The sequence below is a fragment of the Panthera tigris genome, chromosome C2 (assembly GCF_018350195.1).
Source record: "Panthera tigris isolate Pti1 chromosome C2, P.tigris_Pti1_mat1.1, whole genome shotgun sequence".
Taxonomy (NCBI): Eukaryota; Metazoa; Chordata; class Mammalia; order Carnivora; family Felidae; genus Panthera; species Panthera tigris.
The window spans coordinates 72,686,525-72,709,289 of NC_056668.1; the positions used below are offsets into that span (position 1 = coordinate 72,686,525).

General features: G+C 36.6%; 1 protein-coding gene across 4 annotated transcripts in view; it reads left to right on the top strand.

The window, feature by feature from the left end:
- ACAP2 (ArfGAP with coiled-coil, ankyrin repeat and PH domains 2) overlaps positions 1-22,765 on the top strand; it is a 160,503-nt gene that overhangs the window by 72,225 nt on the left and 65,513 nt on the right. For 2 of the 4 annotated variants that reach the window (XM_042999275.1, XM_042999278.1), the window contains exons 3-4: positions 2,131-2,250; positions 3,047-3,100. The exons of 1 other annotated variant lie outside the window; for it this stretch is intronic. In XM_042999275.1, coding sequence (XP_042855209.1) covers positions 2,131-2,250; positions 3,047-3,100 — 174 coding nt within the window. The remainder of the gene's footprint in view (positions 1-2,130; positions 2,251-3,046; positions 3,101-22,765) is intronic. One more of the 4 variants, XM_042999276.1, reaches the window with a different exon arrangement.

Sequence of the window (22,765 nt, forward strand, 5' to 3'; positions counted from 1 at the left end):
TTGTGTTTGATCAGCTTTCCACTTGGCTTATCTCACAGGCTCAACACAGTGAAAACAAGTTTTTTGCTGGCCAGTTTAATGTGTGAATTAGTAGTCCATGGCAGGCCAAGCTCAGGCTGAATTTCAGCTCCAACTTTCCCCTTGGTGGGACACAGTCGTCTGCATAAGTGTACCAGAGTACTTGATTGTAGTTCTTGAATTGGTCTCCCTTTTCTCTCCCTGCTTACTGCCTTAATTTAGACTCTCATGGTTTTTGGTCCAATCTCCTTATCTTTATTCTTTCTTTCCATGTTTTTATTTTTTCTCTCTTTAGATCATCATTCTAAGATGGAACTCAGGTGAACTCACCAATCATTGTCTTCACTTTTCCTTTCATACAAACTGTGAACATCTTAGCATTGTACACAAGGCTTGTCCTGATCTGGTTCTTGTATATATTTCTAACATCATACTTTTAATGCCACACATTTTCATACTGCACACTGCCTCTGTCCTGCCCACTGAGCTTCTGGGCCTTAGCACATGTTCTTCCTAGAGTAGTGTCTTCCCATTACTTTTGTCTGATTGGCTAATTCCTGTTGGTCTTCAGGGCTTTTCTCAAGTGTTACCTTTTCCAGGAATCCTTCCCTTATTTAAGCCCATAGTCCTGGTTAGATGTTCTTCCTTTGTTCCATCATGCTTGGTTTTGTCATGCATAGCAGTCGTGTTTTTGCTGTAGGGAATGTATCTGCTTGTCTGTTGGTTAGAATTAGAGCTTCTGAGAGAGATATTATGTTTTTTTAAAAATTTTTTAACTTAATTTATTTTTTAAATTTACATGCAAGTTAGTTAGCATATAGTGCAACAGGGATTTCAGGAGTAGATTCCTTAATGCCCCTTACCCATTTAGCCCATCTGCCCTCCCACAACCCCTCCACTAACCCTCTGTTTGTTCTCCATTTTTTTTTTAATTTTTTTTTTAACGTTTATTTATTTTTGAGACAGAGAGAGACAGAGCATGAACGGGGGAGGGGCAGAGAGAGAGGGAGACACAGAATCGGAAGCAGGCTCCAGGCCCTGAGCCATCAGCCCAGAGCCCGACGCGGGGCTCGAACTCACGGACCGCGAGATCCTGACCTGAGCTGAAGTCGGACGCTCAACCGACTGCGCCACCCAGGCGCCCCTGTTCTCCATTTTTAAGAGTCTCTTATGTTTTGTCCTTCTCCCTGTTTTTATATTATTTATGTTTCCCTTCCCTTATGTTCATCTGTTTTGTGAGAGATTATATCTTTAACTTCTGTTCTTCTAGGTCCTAGGGTATAACAGTTTTAAAACATACTTCTGAGATCCTTTAGATGTTTTTTAAAGGTTTTTTTTTTTGGGGGGGGGTGCTCTTCGTGGTGCCCTCCCACCCCTGCATTACCCCCTCAGTATCCTTTCCTTCTCCACTTTAAAAAGAAGAAAAAAAATATATATGTATATATATGTATTCACCCAAGATACTGCTTGATTAAAGAAAATGTTCTATGTTTGAATGAAAGGAGAAAAATAAGGAATGGAAAAAAGAAAGGGAGGGAGGAAAGGAATTAAAGAGAAAGAAAGATGAAAGAAAGTCTCAATTTTAACACTAGCACAGTGCCTAGGACAGTAGGCATTGGAGAAATATGGTTGATTAATCAATTCTGACATCTTCTTTGATAGATTGACACTGAAATGCCCAGCATGACTAACTCAACATGTCAGCTTATTCCCCTTTTCTCCAACATACCACAGGTTTTGAGTTTTTTTTTTTTTTTTAATTTAAAATATTTTTTAACATACTGGTTGTTCTGCCTCAAGTTCCCTGTTCTTCCTAGACAAATTTTTATAGAATTAATTTATGGGCTTGAATTTGACTTGATAAAATGATTTGTTGTTGTTATAACACACCTTCTGGGTCCTAAAAGGTCAACTGTTTTGGTACAACCCTCCTATGAATTTACTTTATAAGTCAGAGGGGAAAAGAGCAATTTTCAATTGGTCTATTTTGGATTTATTGATGAACCATAATTTATCTAAACTAGGCTAACTCATGAAGCTACTACTAACACTTGTTCAACTAAGTAATTTGTATAATTATTTTCAACCTGATGTAATGTTTTTCTTTTTCAGCTTGTGAAACTTTGTATCGCAATGATTGATACCGGAAAGGCCTTTTGTGTTGCAAATAAACAATTCATGAATGGGATTCGAGACCTGGCACAATATTCTAGTAATGATGCTGTAGTTGAGGTTAGTATTGTTAAAATTAGTTAATATGTTAAATGCAACAGGATATTAAAGAATTATGCATTCATTTATTAAACGTATTAGTGGCTATAGTGGTAAAAATAGGAATAGAAAAGCTATCACCTATTGGTCTTATTTTGTATAATTCTGTTTTCTAGCATAGTTAGAAGTTGATGGATGATTTGCATTGTGAATGTAAGCTTACTTCTGGTAGTGAGCTGAATCCTCTACAAGAGGGCCTGAGCAGGCAGAGGAGGATTATGCTCCCTAGTAGGAGCTTATAGGGGCAAGCAGAGAGCATTAAACCTTACGAATAGTATTTAGCTGTATGTATGGGGCTGTATAGGAAAGTTCTTGTCAGCTCGCTATGCTTGGTTAACTTAGACCCCTTGCTGTATTCTGTGGTATTATGTTATTTCTTCCAGGAGGAATAATACCTGGTTAGGTAATGGATGTGCCTTCATGATTATTTGACTCCGGGATGTCTAAATGTGCAGTCTTGATACACTCAATTTTACTTTTAGGTTTATATGTGCCATTACTATTTGTTAGCATACTCCTACTGATATGACAATATTAATTCTTTGACTGTTCTGGGGTTTTATGTCACTCACCACATGTAGACTTGTCCTCTTTGCAGAGTATGCCCATGAGGCAATGCCATGAAATTGCCCTTGCAAGTAAATGTCATTGTTTACAATGTAACTTGATCTTTCTGTCAGAAATGCTGAAGTAACATTTTTGTGACCTATTTTGGTGGCTTTTAAATGACTTGGTTTTCTTTTGGTTTCTTTCATAGACAAGTTTAACCAAGTTTTCTGACAGTCTTCAAGAAATGATAAATTTTCACACAGTAAGTGTCAGCAAGTAGGTGTTACTATGACCATGTTAATATTTAGTATATTCCTTGAGTGGCAGTATTTTACAAAAGTACCTACGTTGTAATTCAGTAACTTTAAATTGTCAGCTTTTTAGTTGGGTGGATCTAACGTGTGTGTGTGTGTGAGACAGAGAGAGATTTTATTTCTCGTTCTAGTAAGGTGAACTTAATATCACTGAAATATATACCCATAAGAGCTATTTTTTTGTTTAAGTTGTGCCTTTGGGAGTTCTTAAGGAATTATTTTAAGAATGACGAAGTAAAAGTCATCATTCTAAATTTAGCTATTTCTTTTAAATACTTACAAATATATCCTCTTTGTCTTATCAGTTGCCAGTATTAAAGACTGCTGTATTCTTTGGGCTATTTATATGTGTCTTTAAGATTTGAGGGCATTTAGCCTTCAAGAATGAGGGATACTTTTAGAATGTCAAGAAATTCCTTTATAAATTTTGTAAAACTTTACTGAAAACATGGTAGCTATGAGTTATACATTCTTTTTTTAAAATTTTTATTGAGATATAATTGACATTATGTTAGTTTTATGTATACAGCGATTCCAAGTAACGATTCTGTATTTGTATATACTACAAAATGATTACTGCAGTAAGTTTGGTTAACACGTGTACCTGTACGTAGTTATAATTTATTTTTCTTGTGATGAGAATTTTTAAGACTCACTCTCCTACCTACTTTCAAATATGCAGTACAGTATTATTAACTGTAGTCATCATGCTGTTTGTTACCTCCCTACAACATATTCATTGAATATTTTATAGAAATTTACACCCTTTGAACCCTTTCACCCGCTACTCCTGCCTCAGGCAGCCACCAGTCTGTTGTCTATATGCTTGAGCTCATTTTTTGTTGTTGTTGTTATTTTTCAAAGATTTTTTTCTTGTTTCTTTTCTTTTTTTTTAGAGAGAGAGTGGGAGCAGGACAGGGGCAGAGGGAGAGAGAGAAAACCTTAGCAGGCTCTGCGCTCAGTGTGGAGCCTGACGTGGGGCTTGATCTCACTACTTGATCATGACCTGAGCTGAAATCAAGAGTCGGATGCTTAAATGACTGAGTCACCCAGACACCCTTATTTTTAAAATTTTACATCTGAGTGCAGACACTATTTTTCTTTTTCTGACTTATTTTGCTTAGCATAATACCTGCAAGATCCATCTGTGTTGTTGCAAATGTCAGGAGTTCATTATTTTTTATAGATGAGTAGTATTTCAGTGTGTGTATGTGTGTGTGTGTGTGTGTGTGTGTGTGTGTGTGTGTGCGCGCGCGCGCGCATGCGTGTGCATGTGTATTACATCTTTATCCACTCATCCATTGATGGATATTTAGGGTGTTTCCATATCTTGACTATTGTAAATAATGCTGCAGTGAACATGGAGGTGCATATATCTTTTCAAATTAGTGTTTTCACTTTTTTCTGATCATACCTAGAAGTGGAATTGCTGGATCATATGGTAGTTCTAATTTTAATTTTTTGAGGAATTTCCATACTGTTTTCCACCATTGGTGGCTGCACCAATTTGCATTGGCACCAACAGTGTACAAGTGTTTCCTTTTCTCTGTGTCCTTGCCAACATTTGTTATTTCTTGTCCTTTTGGGTTTTTTTTTTTCTTGTCTGTTTGATAATAGCCATTCTAACAGGTATGAGGTGATGTCTCATTGCATTTTGATTTACATTTCCCTGATGATTAGTGGTGTAGAACATCTTTTCATGTATATGTTAGCCAGTTGTATGTTTTCTTTGGAAACGTGTATTCAGACCATATGCCCATTTTTTAATCGGATTTTTTTTTTTCCTATTGAGCTGTATGAGGTCCTTCCCTCCTTCCTTCCTTCCTTCCTTCCTTCCTTCCTTCCTTCCTTCCTTCCTTCCTTCCTGATATTAACCCCTTATCAAATATATGATTTGCAGATATTTTCTGCCATTCAGTAGTTGCTTTTTCACTTTGTTGTTGGTTTCCTTTGCAGTGCAGAGACTTTTTAGTTTGATGTAGTCCCACTTGTTTATTTTTCCTTTTGTTGCCTTTGTTTTGGTATCAAATCGAAAAAATCATTGCCAGGACTGATGTCAAGGAGGTTACTGCCTGTGTTTTCTTCTAGGAGTTTTATTCTAGCACCTGGCAATACAGAGGGTTCTGGTCTTATTTTCAAGTCTTTAATCTATTTTGAGTTAATTTTTGTGTTATGTGCTTCTTAAAAAATTTTAAAAAGCTTAACATATATGACTGTCATATAATTATTTGGTGCTTCAAAATTATCAACACATACTCTTTATAAAAATCTGCCAGTTTTTGGTTCTTAGTTTATTTGATTTTCTTACTTTTTTGGGTTTTTTTGGTCAAATTAAGGGTAAAGTTATCTGGTGATATTTATTTTAATTGTACTTCAAATTTTAGCTGTTCTGAAGTTAGCATGTACAAGTATTGCTTCATTTCCGGGTTTCAGTTCTTTTGAGTATAGATCCAGGTGTGGAATTACTGGTGCATATGATACTTCTATACTACTTCCTTCTTAAGGAAACACTGAACTGTTTTTCACAGAGCCTGCACCATTTTACACTTCCAGCAGCAATGTGTGAGTGTTCTGGTTTTTCACATCCTTGTCAACGTTTATTATTTTCCATTTTTTTGATCACAGCTGTCCTAGTAGGTGTGAAGTAGTGTCTCACTGTGGTTTTGATCTGTACTTCTCCGATGCTTAATACAGTTGAGCATGTTTTCATGTGTTTATTGGCCATTGTGTATTTTCTGCCATTGTTACCATCGTGGCCATTTGAGTCCTTTGCCTGTTTTTAAATTGGAATTTTAAAAACTGAATTCTTTGTATATTTTGGATATTAATTCTTATCAGATAAATATGTAAATATTTTCTCCCATTCTGTATAGGTTGTCTTTTCAGTTTCTTGATAATATCCTCTGATGCACAAAAGTTAATTTTGATGAAATTCAGTTTATTTTTTTTGTTGCTCCTGCTTTTGGGGTCATATCCAAAAATCCATCGCCAAATCCCAGATCATGAAGATTTATCCCTTTGTTTTCTTCTAAGAGGTTTTTTTAGTTTTTTAAAAAGTAATCTCTACACACATCATGGGGCTCAAACTTATAACCCCAAGTTGAAGAGTTGCATGCTCAATTGACTGAGCCAGCCTGGCACCCCTCTTCTTAGCATTTTATGGTTGTATCTCTAATATTTTGCACCAATTTGTTTTCTTAATGTCGTCTTATTCTCTTTCTACCTTCTAGAGGATTTAGATGCCAGTATATAGTATGTTTGATTTGTTTTTAAATCAAGTGATCATTTGGATTTAAACTTCTTAAAAAATGTAATATAGTAAGAACTAATTTTGGGGGGGATAAAAGCTATTGATTGAAATTAACATAAAAAGTTAAATGTTTTCTCCATAATATATTATCTTTTGTAATAGTCTTATTTCTGATATTTTCTTTAAATCAGTAAGTCTTGCATTATTACTTTACATAAGAATACCTTGGCTCTTTGTTATAACTTTAAATGTGAAAATTTATGCTTAAGATAAACACTTGGCAAATAAATTGTTTAAATGTGTATTGGTAGATTTCTTGTCAACAAATCTTCAAAGTATTTTAATAATCACTTTCGGTTTTCAGTTTGTTGCTTTATGTGAAGGGAATAATAGAATTTGCTATGCCTATATGTAAGAGTGTTGCGAGGAACAACAATATGTGAAAGTAGACTCTGGAGAGTGACGCTTCTTTCTTTACTATATCAGTTGGCATACGTTCAGGAAAACAAGCCACTTAGGATATTTCTGACAAAGATTTTAATACAGTGAATTGGTTACAAAAGTGTTGGAAGGGTTGGAGGAATAAAAAGAGTTAAGGTGGTGCCATCTAGAGATTAGTAAATATGGGAAGTAGCTATTGCCCCTGGGGCTGGAGGACATGGGAAACTGTTCCCCAGAGCTCCTAAGTATTGCACTGTTGAGAATACAGCCAATGTAACTTGGCCAGGAAGCCAGGAGCTTGCCTTCTTGTGGTTGCTGCAGAGCCAAGGAGCCTGTAGTCCCACTGAAACTGCCCAGATTGGTCATAAATGGCTGCTCAAAGTTGGTGTGGCTCACAGATGCTCACTGATGGCTATGTCAGAACAGAAGCAGAAAAAACCGTGGCTTCTTCTATGTCCTGCTGTCATTGGCTTACATTGGCAGAACCTAACCTCTCTGTTTGCAAGGAGGCCTAGGAAATATACTTTGCAGATTTCTAGCATCTGGCAATACAGAGGAGGAGCCCATGAAAGGGTGATGTGGTGGTGAAAGCCAACAATTAACCAACACATCAGCCATAAAGCTTATAATTTCAAAATATTTTTGGCAGGCAAATTATTGTGCAGCTTAATGAGTTTTATCCTTAAAACTTTTTTATTTTTTTATTTTTTTAACGTTTATTTATTTTTGAGACAGAGAGAGACAGAGCATGAACAGGGGAGGAGCAGAGAGAGAGGGAGACACAGAATCTGAAACAGGCTCCAGGCTCTGAGCTGTCAGCACAGAGCCCGACGCGGGGCTCGAACTCACGGACCGTGAGATCATGACCTGAGCCGAAGTCGGATGCTTAACCGACCAAGCCACCCAGGCGCCCCTATCCTTAAAGCTTTTTATATGACTTTTCTTTTTTCCATATTCTCCATATCCAACATATTAGCAAAATTACACCCCAAATCCAACTAACAGTAGTTTCCTCTGCCACCTCCAAGTCTACAATACTACCACCTCTTGTTTAGGATTATATCATAGCCTTCCAACTTGTGTTTCTGCTTCTCTTCTTGCCCTTCTACAATGAGTTCTGTATACAGGAGCCAGAAAGAACTTAAAAATATAAATTAATTTACAGCATTCCACTATTGTAGCTTCCCGTCACACTCAGAATAAAACCCAAACATGGCATACCCCAGCCTTATGACCAGACTTCTGCTGATAACTCCCTGATCTCATCTCTGTTTTCTGCCTGGCTATAGCCACATGGAGTCTTTGTTGTTCTTTAACATATCAAAGTAATTCTCATCTTAGGGCCTTTGCACTTGCTATCTATTCTGTGCAGAATGTTCTTTGTTCATATCCATGTGTGGCTATTTTCCTTAAAGTATTCTTTCTCTTTCTACACGTCTCCCTCACTTTATTTAGGTCACTACCTCTCAGATAAGCCTTCCTTGACCACCCTGTCATCACTTAGGTTACCTTACTCTGCCTTTTACACACACACAGGCACACACACACACACACAATATACACATATATCATCTGATTCTTAAATGAGTGTACGTACTTAATTTATTGTCTAAGTTCCATGACTGCAGGCACTGTGTTATATTCATTTCTGCTACTACCACCTAGAAGATTCCTGGTAGAAAGTACTTTTGCAGAGTTAAGGAGACCAAGGTTATGAACTTAAGAAAATTCTTGTGTTTTTTTTATAGTCATTAAATGAAAAAAATTTGTTAAATCAGTGACAGCACATACCAAATAGATAATTAAAAGTATTTAATGTTTTAAACATTTTTCTTTTATTGTTTCTGGCACTTGAAAACTTCAGGATCTCTATTTTCACTAAAATTTATGTTGCTTTAAAAAGATGATTTGCAAACTGATAGGAGATTACTCTTTGCATGCCTGTCTGCATAGAGGACTTAAGGCTGTAGGTTGGTGAGCTTGTGTGTGTTGATATATATACTATACATGTATCTATAGAGAACTCTTTGTTTTATACTATATCCAGATGTCCAGTGCCTTTCTAATTTTATCCCATATTTTTTTAGCATCTCAGAAATTTTCCTAATAGATAGAAGTATGGAATTGTAAGACCTTGCTTTACTACCTTTTAATTTCCTTTCCTTTTATAGTTGCTATGTTGTCTGCTTTACCTGGCCTTTTTGTTTCTTGTTAACAAATACTTTAAAATTTTCCCAGTAGGAGTGACTCGTGTGTACTTGAATCAGAATTCTTATATTTGAGGCAAAGATTCTTCCTTCATCATAATACTGCATACTTTGCTTTAGCTAAAATATGACCAGGGATGACAGATCTCTTGTTTACTGTTACATCCCTAGTACTTGCATAATTCTTTTCCTGGGGAGGTCATTTAATTTTACTAAGCTTTGTGCTCCTCCTTTGGAAAATGAATGGGTTTTACTAAATGACTTTTAGTTATAAACGTTCTATGATTACACAGCATTATTTATTATAAGATTTAAATATGATCTCAGAGCCATTTGTTAAAATGTGGGAAAAGCCTAGTTACATAAAATGCTTTATTTTAGTAGCATTCTCTACAATGAAATTTTAATTACATAGCATTACAGGGCAAAGGAGGCTTTATAGGACAAGACAAACTGCTTTCTAAAATGTAATAAACGTGGCAATCTGCTTAAATTCTGTAGCAGATTTTGTAATACTTAGATTTTGGTGTATCTGTTTGTGTCACAGTAAAAAGCTGGATATTCTGCAGATGTCGTTTATGAATAACTTAATAAATGGGTTTAAATAAATGTTTAAAATAATAGAGCCATTTGGGTTTTTAGCCAAGATTAAACATAGATTGGGATTAGTTTATCTGGTCATTTAAAAATTATTTGGATTCTTTTGTGATTTATTTCTTCTGTAAGAATGGATATTATTGTTCCTTATTCCTTATAGAATGAGAATTTCCTAGGGTTGTTCTCTAACTCATATGTCTTTATAAGGCACCAATTCATGGCTGTTTCAGAGCAGGTCAGGCGTGCTGATTTTTAAAATTTTTAAATGGAATGGTCAGGCGTGCTGCGTTCTATTACATACTGGAGTTGGCTTGAACACTGACTTTTCTGGAACATAGAGATTTCTGTAACTTCACTGATGACTCTTTTGGATTCTCATTTGCTGTTGGTGTAAGGAAGTTGGAATTTTTATTTGATTATTATTTTTGCTGAATGAAGCTTTAAGGTTGAATTGCTGCATAAATTCTATAAAATGTGTAACCCTTTTTGTTTTATTTTTTTCTGAGTTTGATTTTCCATATTACAGCTGTCCACTCATTCACTCAGTGGATGGTTTCATGAAAATGTCATGAACTATCTGGGTGTTGGTGGAAAATTTTTAAAATTTTTAAATGGAATTATGTTAAAATAATAAGTATTTAATAAATAAATCATTTCTTTTTAATAGAATTATAAAATAAAACATACTATTGGGGGAGATATTACATATTGAATGAGTACAATACTTCTAAATATTTAAAAAGTATTTTAATGAGAAACTTGAGCTAGTTTCCATGAACATAACTTTTTCTCAAAATAGGTCTTATCATGAAATGATTTCAAGCAATTCCTGGTCAAGATTTTAAAATTGTTGATCTTTTCAAATTCTTGGTCATTGTCATTGATAAGAACGTTGTCTGCATAAGTAGTCATATTAGTGAAAAGCAGGTGAGTATTTATTGCCCTTTCCTCCTGATTGACAGGAGCTTGGTTATTGCTCTTTCCTCCTGATTGGCAGGAGCTTCTTTATCCCGTGTAATTAGAATTCAGATAATTCTGTCTCTTTAAGTTGTACTTTAAAGGAGCAGTCATTCATTTTTTATCCTCTTTTTCTTTCATTGACAAAAGTAATGCTTAAATTTTCTGAGATAAACTGAATAGATTTTGAATAAAATAATGATAAACCTTTTCTGCAGGTATACACAGAAGTTGGTCTTCCTACTTTTTTCTTCCTTTAATTCACTTCTAATAATTGTCTTTGTGGATCTAGATTATAGCACTGACTCCCTAGTGACTCATTCTCAGCCTCTCCATTCCAATACAGCCAATCCACACAGTTTGTCAGTGCATGTGAATGGTCAGAAATATTAAGCATTGCTTGAAATAAATTAATCAGATAGCAGAATGTTACTTTAGCCATATCTTGAAGTCAATAACTAGTATTAAATCAATAAGTTGAGATTTATTCCTCCTAAACTTCCTGAATTTTACTTAAAAAAATTTTTTTTTAATGTTTTTCATTTTTGAGAGAGAGAGAGAGCACTAGTAGATGAGGGGCAGAGAGGGAGACACAGAATCCAAAGCAGGCTTCAGGCTCCAAGCTGTCATCAGAGAGCCTGATGCAGAGCCCAAACCCACAAACTGTGAGATCATGACCTGAGCCAAAGTTGGACGCTTAACTGACTGAGCCACCCAGGAGCCCCAAGAACTTTTTTTCTTATTTTGTGTTTGCAGAAGTTTAGAGTACAGATCTTTTTCTGTATGAAATTGACATTTCATGTTGAAGTCCTGTATGATTTGCTTCATTTAATAACTTCATAGTTATTTATAGCTTCATTTAATAACTTTGATACAAAAAGATAGGTCAAAGAAGAGAATTTGGACCGCTGTGATTGTATTCTGAATGTAATGACTTTCCGGCAGTATTTAATGAAAAATTTGTCCATTATGGTGGGGAAACAACAATCAGTAGAAAGCAAATGTATTTAAGTACGAAAATGAAACATATGTCTTAAGGTTCAGAAATTGATGTGTGTATAATTTTCTGCATACTTAAAATGTTTTAAAATAAATATTGAAAGATAATAAAATGAAACATTTCATAAATAGGAAATACTAATTCGTTGTAGTTAATTCAATAAATGTTACTCTTATGTATGATCACAAAATAAAATTTTCAAAATGTTTTTTGAAATCAGCAAATGCCTACAGTCCCATTTAAATGATTATGTGCATTTATTTATTTATATTGGTTTCAAGTTTTTATTTGTTTTTGAGAGAGAGAGAGAGAGAGAAAGAGGATGAAAGTGAGTGAGAGAGAGAGCGAGAGAGCGAGAGAGAGAGAGAGAGATGGGCTCACCCAAAGTGGGGCTTGGGCTCACCTGATGTGGGACTCTAACTCATGAATCATGAGATCATGACCTGAGCTGAAGTCAGATGCTTTACAGCTGAGCCACCCAGGTGCCCTCGAGTTTTTATTTAAATTCCAGTTAGTTAACATATAATATAATATTAGTTTCAGGAGTAAAATTTAGTGGTTCATCACTTACATGGAACATCCAGTGCTTATCACAATAGATTATGTACATTTAATTTCATCTTCAGAAATAAATGTTTTTTTGTTTTTTATTTTATTTTTTTAAGGATAGTCCTTTGAGTCAAATACATTTATTTTATGGAAGATACACCAAACTATTTTTTAATTTTATTATTTTTTTTAATTTACATCCAAATTAGTTAGCATATAGTGCAACAATGATTTCAGGAGTAGATTCCTTAGTGCCCCTTACCCATTTAGCCCACCCCCCTTTCAGTAACCCTCTGTTTATTCTCCATATTTATGAGTCTCTTATGTTTTGTCCCCCTCCCTGTTTTTATATTATTATTGTTTCCCTTCCCTTATGTTCATCTGTTTTTTCTCTTAAAGTCCTCATATGAGTGAAGTCATATGATATTTGTCTTTCTCTGACTAATTTCACTTAGCATAATAGCCTCCAGTTCCATCTACATAGTTGGAACTGGCAAGATTTCATTCTTTATGATTGCTGAGTAATACTCCATTGTATATATATACCACATCTTCTTTATCCATTCATCCATTGATGGACATTTTTGGGCTCTTTCCATTCTTTGGCTATTGTTGATAGTGCTGCTATAAACACTGAGGTGCATGTGTCCCTTTGAAACAGCACACCTGTATCCTGTGGATAAATGCCTAGTAGTGCAATTGCTGGGTTGTAGGGTAGTTCTATTTTTAGTTTTTTGAGGAACCTCCATACTGTTTTCCAGAGTGGCTGCACCAGCTTGCATTCCCAGAAATAAATTTTTTAATAATTAAAGATAAAACAGCAAAATTTCATCAAGAATCAGAATTTGGCTAATTAACATCAAAAGCCAATAATAAATAACTACTGAAAAGTGTAAGAGTCAAAAAAGAATTGTGTTTTTTTTTTTTTTTTTATGTTTATTTTTGAGAGAGAGAGAGAGAGGACAGAGTGTGAACAGGGGAGGGGCAGTGAGAGAGGGAGACACAGAATTCGAAGCAGGCTCCAGGCTCTGAGCTGTCAGCATAGAGCCCGACGCAGGTCTTGAACTCATGAACCGTGAGATTATGACCTGAGCTGAAGTTGGACGCTTAACTGACTGAGCCATCCAGGTGCCTCCAATTGCATTCTAGTAGGAACACCTCTTAAGAAATGATGATGCTAACAAAGCAACCATATGTATCTTATTAGTAGAAGAAATGTGAAAAGTAAGAACAAATTAATAGCAAAAATTTGTGAAAGAGCCAAAGAAAGATGAAATATTTGACAACGGGTACTAAGTGAAGAAGTGATGACAAACAAATTGTGACTGCAGTAGTTTTGGGTGATTCAAATGGTAATGCCAGGGGGAACATTATATAGTTTTGTCAAAGCAATAATTACTGCATTTAAATACTTTATAGAGCAAGTCAGACAAATAGTATTAAAATATAATTTTAGCAAAAAAGATTCATTTTTAGCAGTTCATTTCTTTTTTAATTAAAATGTTTTAAGTTTATTTATTTATTTTGAGAGAGAGAGAAAGAGAGAGAGTGAGCAGGGCAGAGAGAGAATCCCAAGCAAGCTCTGCACTGTCAGCTTGGAGCCGGACTTGGGGTTTGAACCCACAAACCACAAGATTATGACCTGGGCCGAAATCAAGAGTCAGAAGATTTGGATGCTTAACCTACTGAGCCACACAGGCACCCCAGCAGTTGTTAATTTCTGAATGGTTGTACCAAATAGTTTACAACTTCTTAAATCACTATAAAAACTTATATAAACACGACACTAATATCTTCTGTATGACTGTTGACATCTTATTTATCTCTGTTTAACAACCACCCCAAAATTTAGTGACTTAAAACAACAACTATCATGTGTTTGGGCAGGGTTTGGGGAGGCCAGCTAGTCTCTACTCCAGTTGGTGTTGGCTGAGTGGCTCGTATATGGCTGGAGGATCCAATTTGTCTGGTGCCTCAGCTGGGGTGGCTAGAATGGGTGAGGTTGGCCAGGTTTCTCCTGCCCTTTGGAGTCTGTCATTCTCTAGGACTTCACTTTTATAATGTGGTCTCTCTACAGGAGGGTAGTCAGACTTAAAATTTTTTTTTATTTTAGAAGAGAGAGCATGACTAGGAGAGATGGGCAGATGGGGGTGGAGGGGAGGGAGGGAGAGAGAGAGGGAGGGAGGGAGGGAGGGAGGGAGAGAGAGAGAGAGAGAGAGAGAGAGAGAGAGAGAGAGAGAGAGAGAGAGAACCCCAAGGCTCCTCACTCGGCCTCACATTTACCCTGATGTGGGCCTCAATCAATGCCACAACCCTGGGATCATGACCTGAGCTGAAATCAAGAGTCTGTCGCTCAACTGACTGAGCCACACAGGTGCCCCAGGTAGTCAGTTTTCTTAATGTGATAGCTGGTTTTCAAGTGAGTGAAATCAGTAGGTGTAAGACTTCTTATGGGCTTGGTCTGGAAGTCACATAGGATCACTTTTGCTACATTCTTTTGATCAAAGCAAGATACAAGGCTATGCCAGATTTAAGGTAAAGGGTAATAAACTCTACCTCTTGGTGGGAGAGTACCATGCACATGGAGTGATGAGAGGAATTATTGGTGGCCCTCTATATAAACAGTCTACTGTATCTTTCAACACACCAATAATGTGTGCCATAAGTGTTAGGAGCCTTTACAGTAGAAAGAGATTTTGATTTATGTCATCTGGAGTATAGCTTCAGAATTTAAAAAATTTCTCTAGGTGATTCTGACATGTAGTGAAGTTTGAGAACCACTACTTTAAATCAGTGATTCTCGGGGCTCCTGGGTGACTCAGTTGGTTAAGCATCTGACTCTTGATTTCAGCTCAGCTCATGATCTCGTGGTTTGTGATATTGAACCCTGCATTGGGCTCTGCGTTGATAGCAGGGAGCCTGCTTGGGATTCTCTGTCTCCCTCTCTCTGTCCCTCCCCACTCATGTGCACGTGAGCCCGCACTCGCTCTCTTTCTTTTTCTCTCAAAAATAAATAAACATTAAAAAAAAAATAACCCAGCGGTTCTCAAATTGTGGCCCATGGACCAATAGTATCAGCATCACCCTGGGACTTGTTTGAACTTCAGCTTCTCAGAGTTTACCCAGATCTACTGAATCAGCAACTCTGAGGCCAGGAGCCAGCAATCTGTGTTTGAACAAAGCCTTCTAGGCAGTTCTAAGGTACTCTAAAGTTTGAGAACCACTGTTCTAGAGCAGGGGTTGGCAGACTTTGACTTGAAGGCCAAATCTAACCCATCCCTCCCCTGCTTTGCATATAAAGTTTCATTGGAACACATATTCATTTGTTTCTGTATTGTCTATGGCTGCTTTTGCACTACAACAACAGAGTGGTTGTGACAGGGACCACATGGCCCACAAACCTAAAATACTGTCTAGTCCTTTACAGAAAAATGTGCTGACCTGTGCACTAAAGGACTACTTTGTTTTTGCCCAGTTCCCAGGACTGTATGTGTCGTGACACCCACTGAAGAGAGGCCTCTTTCTGCTTTAGTGAAAGTGATTTAGTGATTTTAGCTACCTTGAATTCTTATCAGTGGAGTGGTAGTGGATGAACCAAGGCTGTAACCCAGACTAGTTAAAATCAGAGTCTCTGGGAGTAGGCATCAGTAATTTTCAAAGGTCCCCAGGTCATTCCAGAGTTCAGCCCAGTTTGAGAAGCAGTGTTTTGCTTCTTCCAAATAAGCTACTTGGAATTCTTAGTAAACACAGACTCTGATTCTGTAAGTCTGGCCTGGTTTTGGAAATTCTTTTCTAACAAGCACCCAGGTGATACGAATAATTTTGGTTCACACCTGGGGAGCTTAAAATGTGCTGATTCCTGAGTCTCACCAGTGTTTCTAATTATCTCAGCATCAGGGTATTTAAAAGTTCCCCAGGTTATTCTAATGTGCAACCAATGTAAGAATCCCTAGGTTAGAGCAGCCTGTCTCAATCTCTAAGTAATGGAATCACCTAGCAAATGTAATAAAAATACAGAAGGATTTTATCTTTCTTTAACAAGCTTGGACCTTGGTATTTTCTGTTAGCTTTGCAGGTGATTTTCACACTAAAGCTAGTGAAGAACCACTGCTGTAGAGGACTCAAGAAAGGGAGAAAGAAGAATTTAGAGAAATGGATAGGCTAGGACAGGCAAAGAATATAGAAAAAGAGGAACACGTAATGAACAATAATTTGCATATTGGGCTCTGTTCCTGATGGTAGCAGAGAAGAGTCCTCTTGATTTGTTATTGACCTATTTATTACAGGCCTAATGAGCTTAACTAAATAAAAGATTCAGGGAGTTCACAGCCATAGCCCTGTACTCTTCTATAGATTTTGGAAAGGAGAGGGATGATTATGTCCTATGGAAGGAATCATAGAAGAGAATGCTGTGGTAGCTGAATAATATTTAAATGGGCGACAAAGACTTTAAACTACGAAATTTATGCTTTGAGCCAATGGGGCCTAAATGGTAAGAACTGGAAAATCTTCAGTGCCAACTGTGGATGTGTAGCCTATCTTGTACTAAACTTTGTAGAGTACTGTTTGCCATATGTAAACTGCATCTCAGTTTTCATCGTTTTCTGAAAACAGCTGAGATAGTGTTGCTTTAACTGTGTCCAGACATGAATGGGGGATAACCTGAGTGTAAGCCATTGGTTTAAAACAACCATTATCTGTGCACTTAAGTCAGATCCTTTTTTTTTTTTTAATTTTTTTTCCAACGTTTTTTATTTATTTTTGGGACAGAGAGAGACAGAGCATGAACGGGGGAGGGGCAGAGAGAGAGGGAGACACAGAATCGGAGACAGGCTCCAGGCTCTGAGCCATCAGCCCAGAGCCCGACGCCGGGCTCGAACTCACGGACCGCGAGATCGTGACCTGGCTGAAGTCGGACGCTCAACCGACTGCGCCACCCAGGCGCCCCAGATCCTTTTGTAATTAGGACACGCATAGGTCAAATGACATATTGTTGATTATTTGTTATGTATATGTTGGTAGGAATAATACTGCTAATTTTAGAAATGGAACTGAATCTTAGCTTTTGTGTTGGTACCTCCCCCCCCCACCCCCACCCCCGAGTCTGTCATTGTGGTTTTATTATACCATTTCACGTTTTCTGGTGTAGAAACAGAAGACCTGAGCTATACTTAATTCCAAGGGTAAAACAATTTTTTTTCGTCTAAAACCTAGGTAAAGTTTTTGGGTGGTCACTGGACACTTTGGATAAGATCTGGATCAGAATCCTCAACTAGTGAAGATAGTAGAACGTAACACAACGAAAATGGGGAAATCAAATCAAACTTAAGGAAAGAGTCTTGCAGACTTCATTTGGTACCTGGCTTCTAGGTACCAATGCTACTTGAGATTGGTCCTGACAAGGCTACTTTTACTTTAGTCCCTGTTTCTTTCAAGTCTTCTATAGCTTTTTACTTGCAGCATATGAAAAGAAATGGTGTGAATTCTCTCTCAAGCAGAGTATAGATTAGTGACTTAGGAAATGAGACTAAATGAGGCAGTTCTGTGCAGCAGTTCACCACAGAAAAGTGTTAGCGAGCTGTTCTGTGGCTGGATGGCTTGAGATTGGCAAGTAGGAGACAGCTTTTTACTCAGTTGCTTTTGCATTAACAATATAATTTTCACTGTAATCGAAGTGTTGAAAATGGGTAGCCTCGATTATTGGCAATTTCCTAAAGTGCTTCCTATTCTAGTCAAACGTATATAAAATTTAGTTTAGGTAATGTTTTATCTTGGAGGATGTAGATACTACGTAATGTTTGTATAGTTTTAAAACAATGAAACACTACACAGGAAAACATTGTGTTCTTCTCTCTGGAATATACTTATTTTTAAACGTTACTGAGGGATAATTGGTATAAACAGCATATCAAAGCATACAATTTGGTGAGCGTTGACGTATGTAAACCTGAATAAAACTGTCACCTTAATTAATTTAATGAACATAACAGTTACACCCCAAAAGTTTTCCTTTGCTACTTTGTAATTCTATTTGCTGCCTTCTTATTTCTAGACATTCACAGATCTGCTTTCTGTCATTATTGGTTAGTTTCAATTTTCTATACTTACATGTAAATTGAATCAGTGTAATTATTTTGAGACTCAATTGTGTTGTGTTTAACAATAATTCTTTCCAGGGGCATCTGGGTGGCTCAGTCAGTTGAGCATCTGACTTCGGCTCAGGTCATGATCTCGCAGTTTGTGAGTTTGAGCCCCACTTTGGCTCTCTGCTGTCAGCCTGTCAGCGTGGAGTCCACTTTGAATCCTCTGTCCCTCTCTCTGCCCCTCCCCTACTTATGCTCTCCCCCAAAAAAATAAATATTAAAAAAAGAAAAACAATAATTCATTCCTTTTTTATTGCTTAATAGTATTGCATTGTATGGATATATCATAATTTGTTTATCCATTCACCTGTTGATGGATGTATTAGTTATCTATTACCATAGAGTGGATTACCCCAAAATATAGTGGCTTAAAACAATAAACATTGTCTGGTTTCTGGGCCAGGAGTTTTTAGACTTTAGACTTAGCTGAGTGGCTCTGGCTCAGAGTCTTGTATGAGATTGCTATTAAGATATTGGCTGGGGCACAGTTGGTTGAAAGCTTTACTGGGGCTGGAGGATCCAATTCCGAGATAGGAAGTGTGTGTGGCTGTTGGATCCAGGCCTCAGTTCCTCGCCAGGGAGCCTTGTCCCTCGGCTGCTTGAGTGTCCTTAGTACATGGAATCTGGTTACTCCCCAAACAGGGGATCCAAGAGCACAAGAGCAAGGACAAAGAAAAAGCTACATTGCTTTTCATGACTTAGTCTTAGAAGGCATACATTGCCACGTCCTCCATATTACCATTTGTTAGAAGTAAGTCGCTATGACCAGCCTGCTCTCAAGGTGATCAGGCTCCATTTTTGAAGGGAGGAGTGTCAAAGAATTTGTGGACATATTTTAAAGCCACCACAATGAACATTTGAGTTGTTTCTGGGCTTTGGCTATTACAAATAAAGTTGCTTACAAAAATATATGTAAAAGTTTGTATACATATATGCATTTATTTCTCTTGTGTGAATAGCCAGGAGTGGCTAGTTCATACATAAGGTAGGATTATATTTAACTTTTTACAAAACTGTGTGTATAGTGAAGACTATAAAATATTGCAAAGAAAATAAAGGAAAGAAAAAAGAACTTACTGTTTATAATAATAATAATGTTAATATTCATATATTAAATTTCTAAAAATTTTTAAAAATCTTTATTTTCAGATACTCTTAGACTTACAGAATAGTTATAGTACAGAGTACCCATAACCTTTAAATTTCTAAAAATATTTAACTTCAAAGAAATTAAAGAAAACCTCCCAAAATTTAGAAATTATTTTCCAAAGTTGACTGTATCACTTTACAGCAGCCATGTACAAGAGTTCTAGATGCTTCACATGATCAACAACACTTGGTATGGCCACTCTTTTTAAATTCATCATGGTTTTAATATGCATTTTCTGTTTTTTTTTTTTTTTAAGTTTATTTATTTTGAGAGAGATCCAATTCCAAGATAGGGAGTTTTTTTTTTTTAGTTTACTTATTTTGAGAGAGTGCGTGTGAGCAAGGGAAGGGCAGAGAGAGAATCCCAAGCAGGCTCTGTGCTCTTAGCACAGAGCACAATGTGGGGCTTGATCTAACAAACTGTGAGATCATGACTTGAGCCAGAATCAAGAATTGGAGGCCCAACTGACTGATCCACCCAGGTGCCCCTAATTTGCATTTTCTTAATAGTTAATGATGCTCAGTGTGTTTTTGTGTGTTTTTCTGTCAATGTATCTTCTTTGGTGAAATGTCAGCTCTTTTGCCCATTAAACTTTTTTGGATTGCTTATCTTATTATTACTTAGTTATAAGAGTTCTTTCTGTATTGCAGAAATGTCTTTTGCCAGATAAATGTTTTGCAGATACTTTCTCTGAGGCCTTGGCTTGTCTTTTCCATTTTTATGACAGTATCTTCTGAAAAGGTATAGCTTTTAATTTTGATTAAATCAGTTTATTGACTTTTTTATTTTATGTTTTCTTTTTGTATTCTACCAAGAAATGTTTGCCTAGTTTATGTTTAGATTTGTGATCCACTCTGAGTTACTTTTTCTATATGTTTGCATGGTAAGGGTCAAAGTTCCTTTTTTTTTTTTTCCAGGCTATGGCTCTTCAGTTGTTTGTTGTAACACCATTTGCTCAAAATGGTTTTTCCCTATTGGCACCTTTTTGAAGGCAGCTGTGTTCACCACTATACCACCACTTGGTACTGCACCGTTGGTACTTTTTGTCTAAAAAAATGTGTGGGTCAGTTTTGGGCTCTGTCTTATTTCATTGATCTTTTTGCCTGTCTTTATTCTAATACCACAATAGCCTTAATTACTGTAGCTTTCATAGTAAGTCTTGAAATCAGGTAGTATAGGTATTCCAGCTTTATTCCTTTTTTTCAAAATTGGCTATTCTAGGTCTTTTACATTTTCATATAAGTTTTAGAATCAAATTTTTAGCTTCTACAGAAAGCCTTACTGGGATTTGGAGTGGGATTGTATTGAATGTATGGATCCATTTGGTGAGAATGGACATCTTACTAATAATCAGTCTTTGAATCCAAGAACACAGTATATCCCTCTATTTACTTAAGTTTTCCTTAATTTCTCTTGGTAATGTTTTGTAGTTTTCACTGTACAAGTCTTACGTATGTATCCCTAAGCATTTCCTATTAAATTTTTTTTTAATTTGTTTATTTTGAGAGAGAGAGAGAGTGAGCACGAGTGGGGTAGAGGCAGAGAGAGAGGGAGAGTGTAGAGCCTGATGTGGGGCTTGAACCCACAAACCATGAGATCATGACCTGAGCTGAGATCAAGAGTCCGATTTTTAACTGACTGGGCCACCTGGGTACCCCAGCATTTCCTATTTTTTGATGCTACTGTAAATGATATATTTTTTTTCCAGTGTTTATTTTTGAAAGACAGAGTGTACGCAGGGGAGAGGCAGAGAGAGGGGGACAGAGGATCTGAAGCGGGCTCTGTGCTGACAGCAGGGAGCCCAGCGTGGGGCTCAGCTCAAACCGCAAGATCATGACCTGAGCCAAAGTTGGACACTTAACCGACTGAGCCACCCACCCAGGCTTTTTAAAAGTTCACTTTCTAAGTTGTTGCTGGTATATAGAAATATCACTGATTTTTTATTTTGACTTTGTTCCTGTGGCCTTGCTAAATATGCTTGTTAGTTCTGGTAGACTTTTATGTAAATTCCATAGTATTATCTCAATCATATCATCTGTAGATAAAGATAGCTTTGTATTCTTCCGTTCTAATATGTCCCCCTTTTTTCATTTTTCTTGCTTGATTGCCTTGCTAGGGTCTCTAGTAGAATGTTGAATAGAAGTGATGAGAGCAGATATTCTTGCCTTGTTCTTGAGTGTTGCCATTAAGAAGGCTTTCACCACTGAATATGTTAGCTGTACATTTTTTGTATGTGCTCTTTATTAGTTTGAGGAAGTTCCCTTTTATTCCTGGATTCCTGAGAGTTTTTATCAGGAATGGGTGTTGAATTTTGTCAAATGCTTTTTGGTCTCTATTGAGATGCTCATACAGTTTTTCTGTTTTAGTTTGTTATCATGGTAAATTATATTCATTGACTTTTTAATGTTAAATCCATCTTGCATTCCCAGAATAAATCCCAATTGTCATGGTATATTGTTCTTTTTATGTGTTGTTATTGTATATCATTATTACATATTAAGAATTTTTACATATGTGGTCATGAGGGATATTGAGGATTCTCTTGTCTCCACATCCTCACTAACACTTACTCTTTTTTGTCTTTTTGATACTAGCCATTCTGAGTTGTGTGAGGTGATATCTCATTGTAGTTTTGATTTGCATTTCCCTGATGATAAATGATGTTGAGCATCTTTTCATGTGTCTCTTGGCCATTTGTATGTTTTCTTTGGAAAAAAGTCTACCCAAGTCCTCTGCCAATTTTTAAATCAGATTGTTTGGTGTATGAGTTCTTTATATATTTGGGGTATTAACCCTTTATCAACTATATCATTTGCAAGTATCTTCTCCCATTCAGTATATTGCCTTTTTATTTTATTGATGGTTTCTTTCACCGTGCAAAACCTTTTTAGTTTGATGTAGTCCCAATTGTTTATTTTTCTTTTGTTTCCTTTGCCTGGGGAGATAGATTAGGAAAAATACTAAGGCCAATGTCCAAGAATTTACTGCCTATGTATTCTTTTAGGATGCATAAGGTTTCAGGTCTCACATTTAGGTCTTTAATCTGTTTTGAGTTTATTTTTGTGTATGGTGCAAGAAAGTGGTCCAGTTTCATTCTTTTGCATGTAGCTGTCCAGTTTTCCCAATCATGTATTAAAGAGACTGTATTTTCCCCATTGTATGTTCTTGCCTCCTTTGTCGTAGATTAATTGACTATATAAGTGTGAAGTTGTTTCTGGGCTCTTTATTCTGTTCCATGATCTAGGTGTCTGTTTCCATGCTAGTACCATACTGTTTTGAGTACTATAGCTTTGTAGTATAGTTTGATGCCTCCAATTTT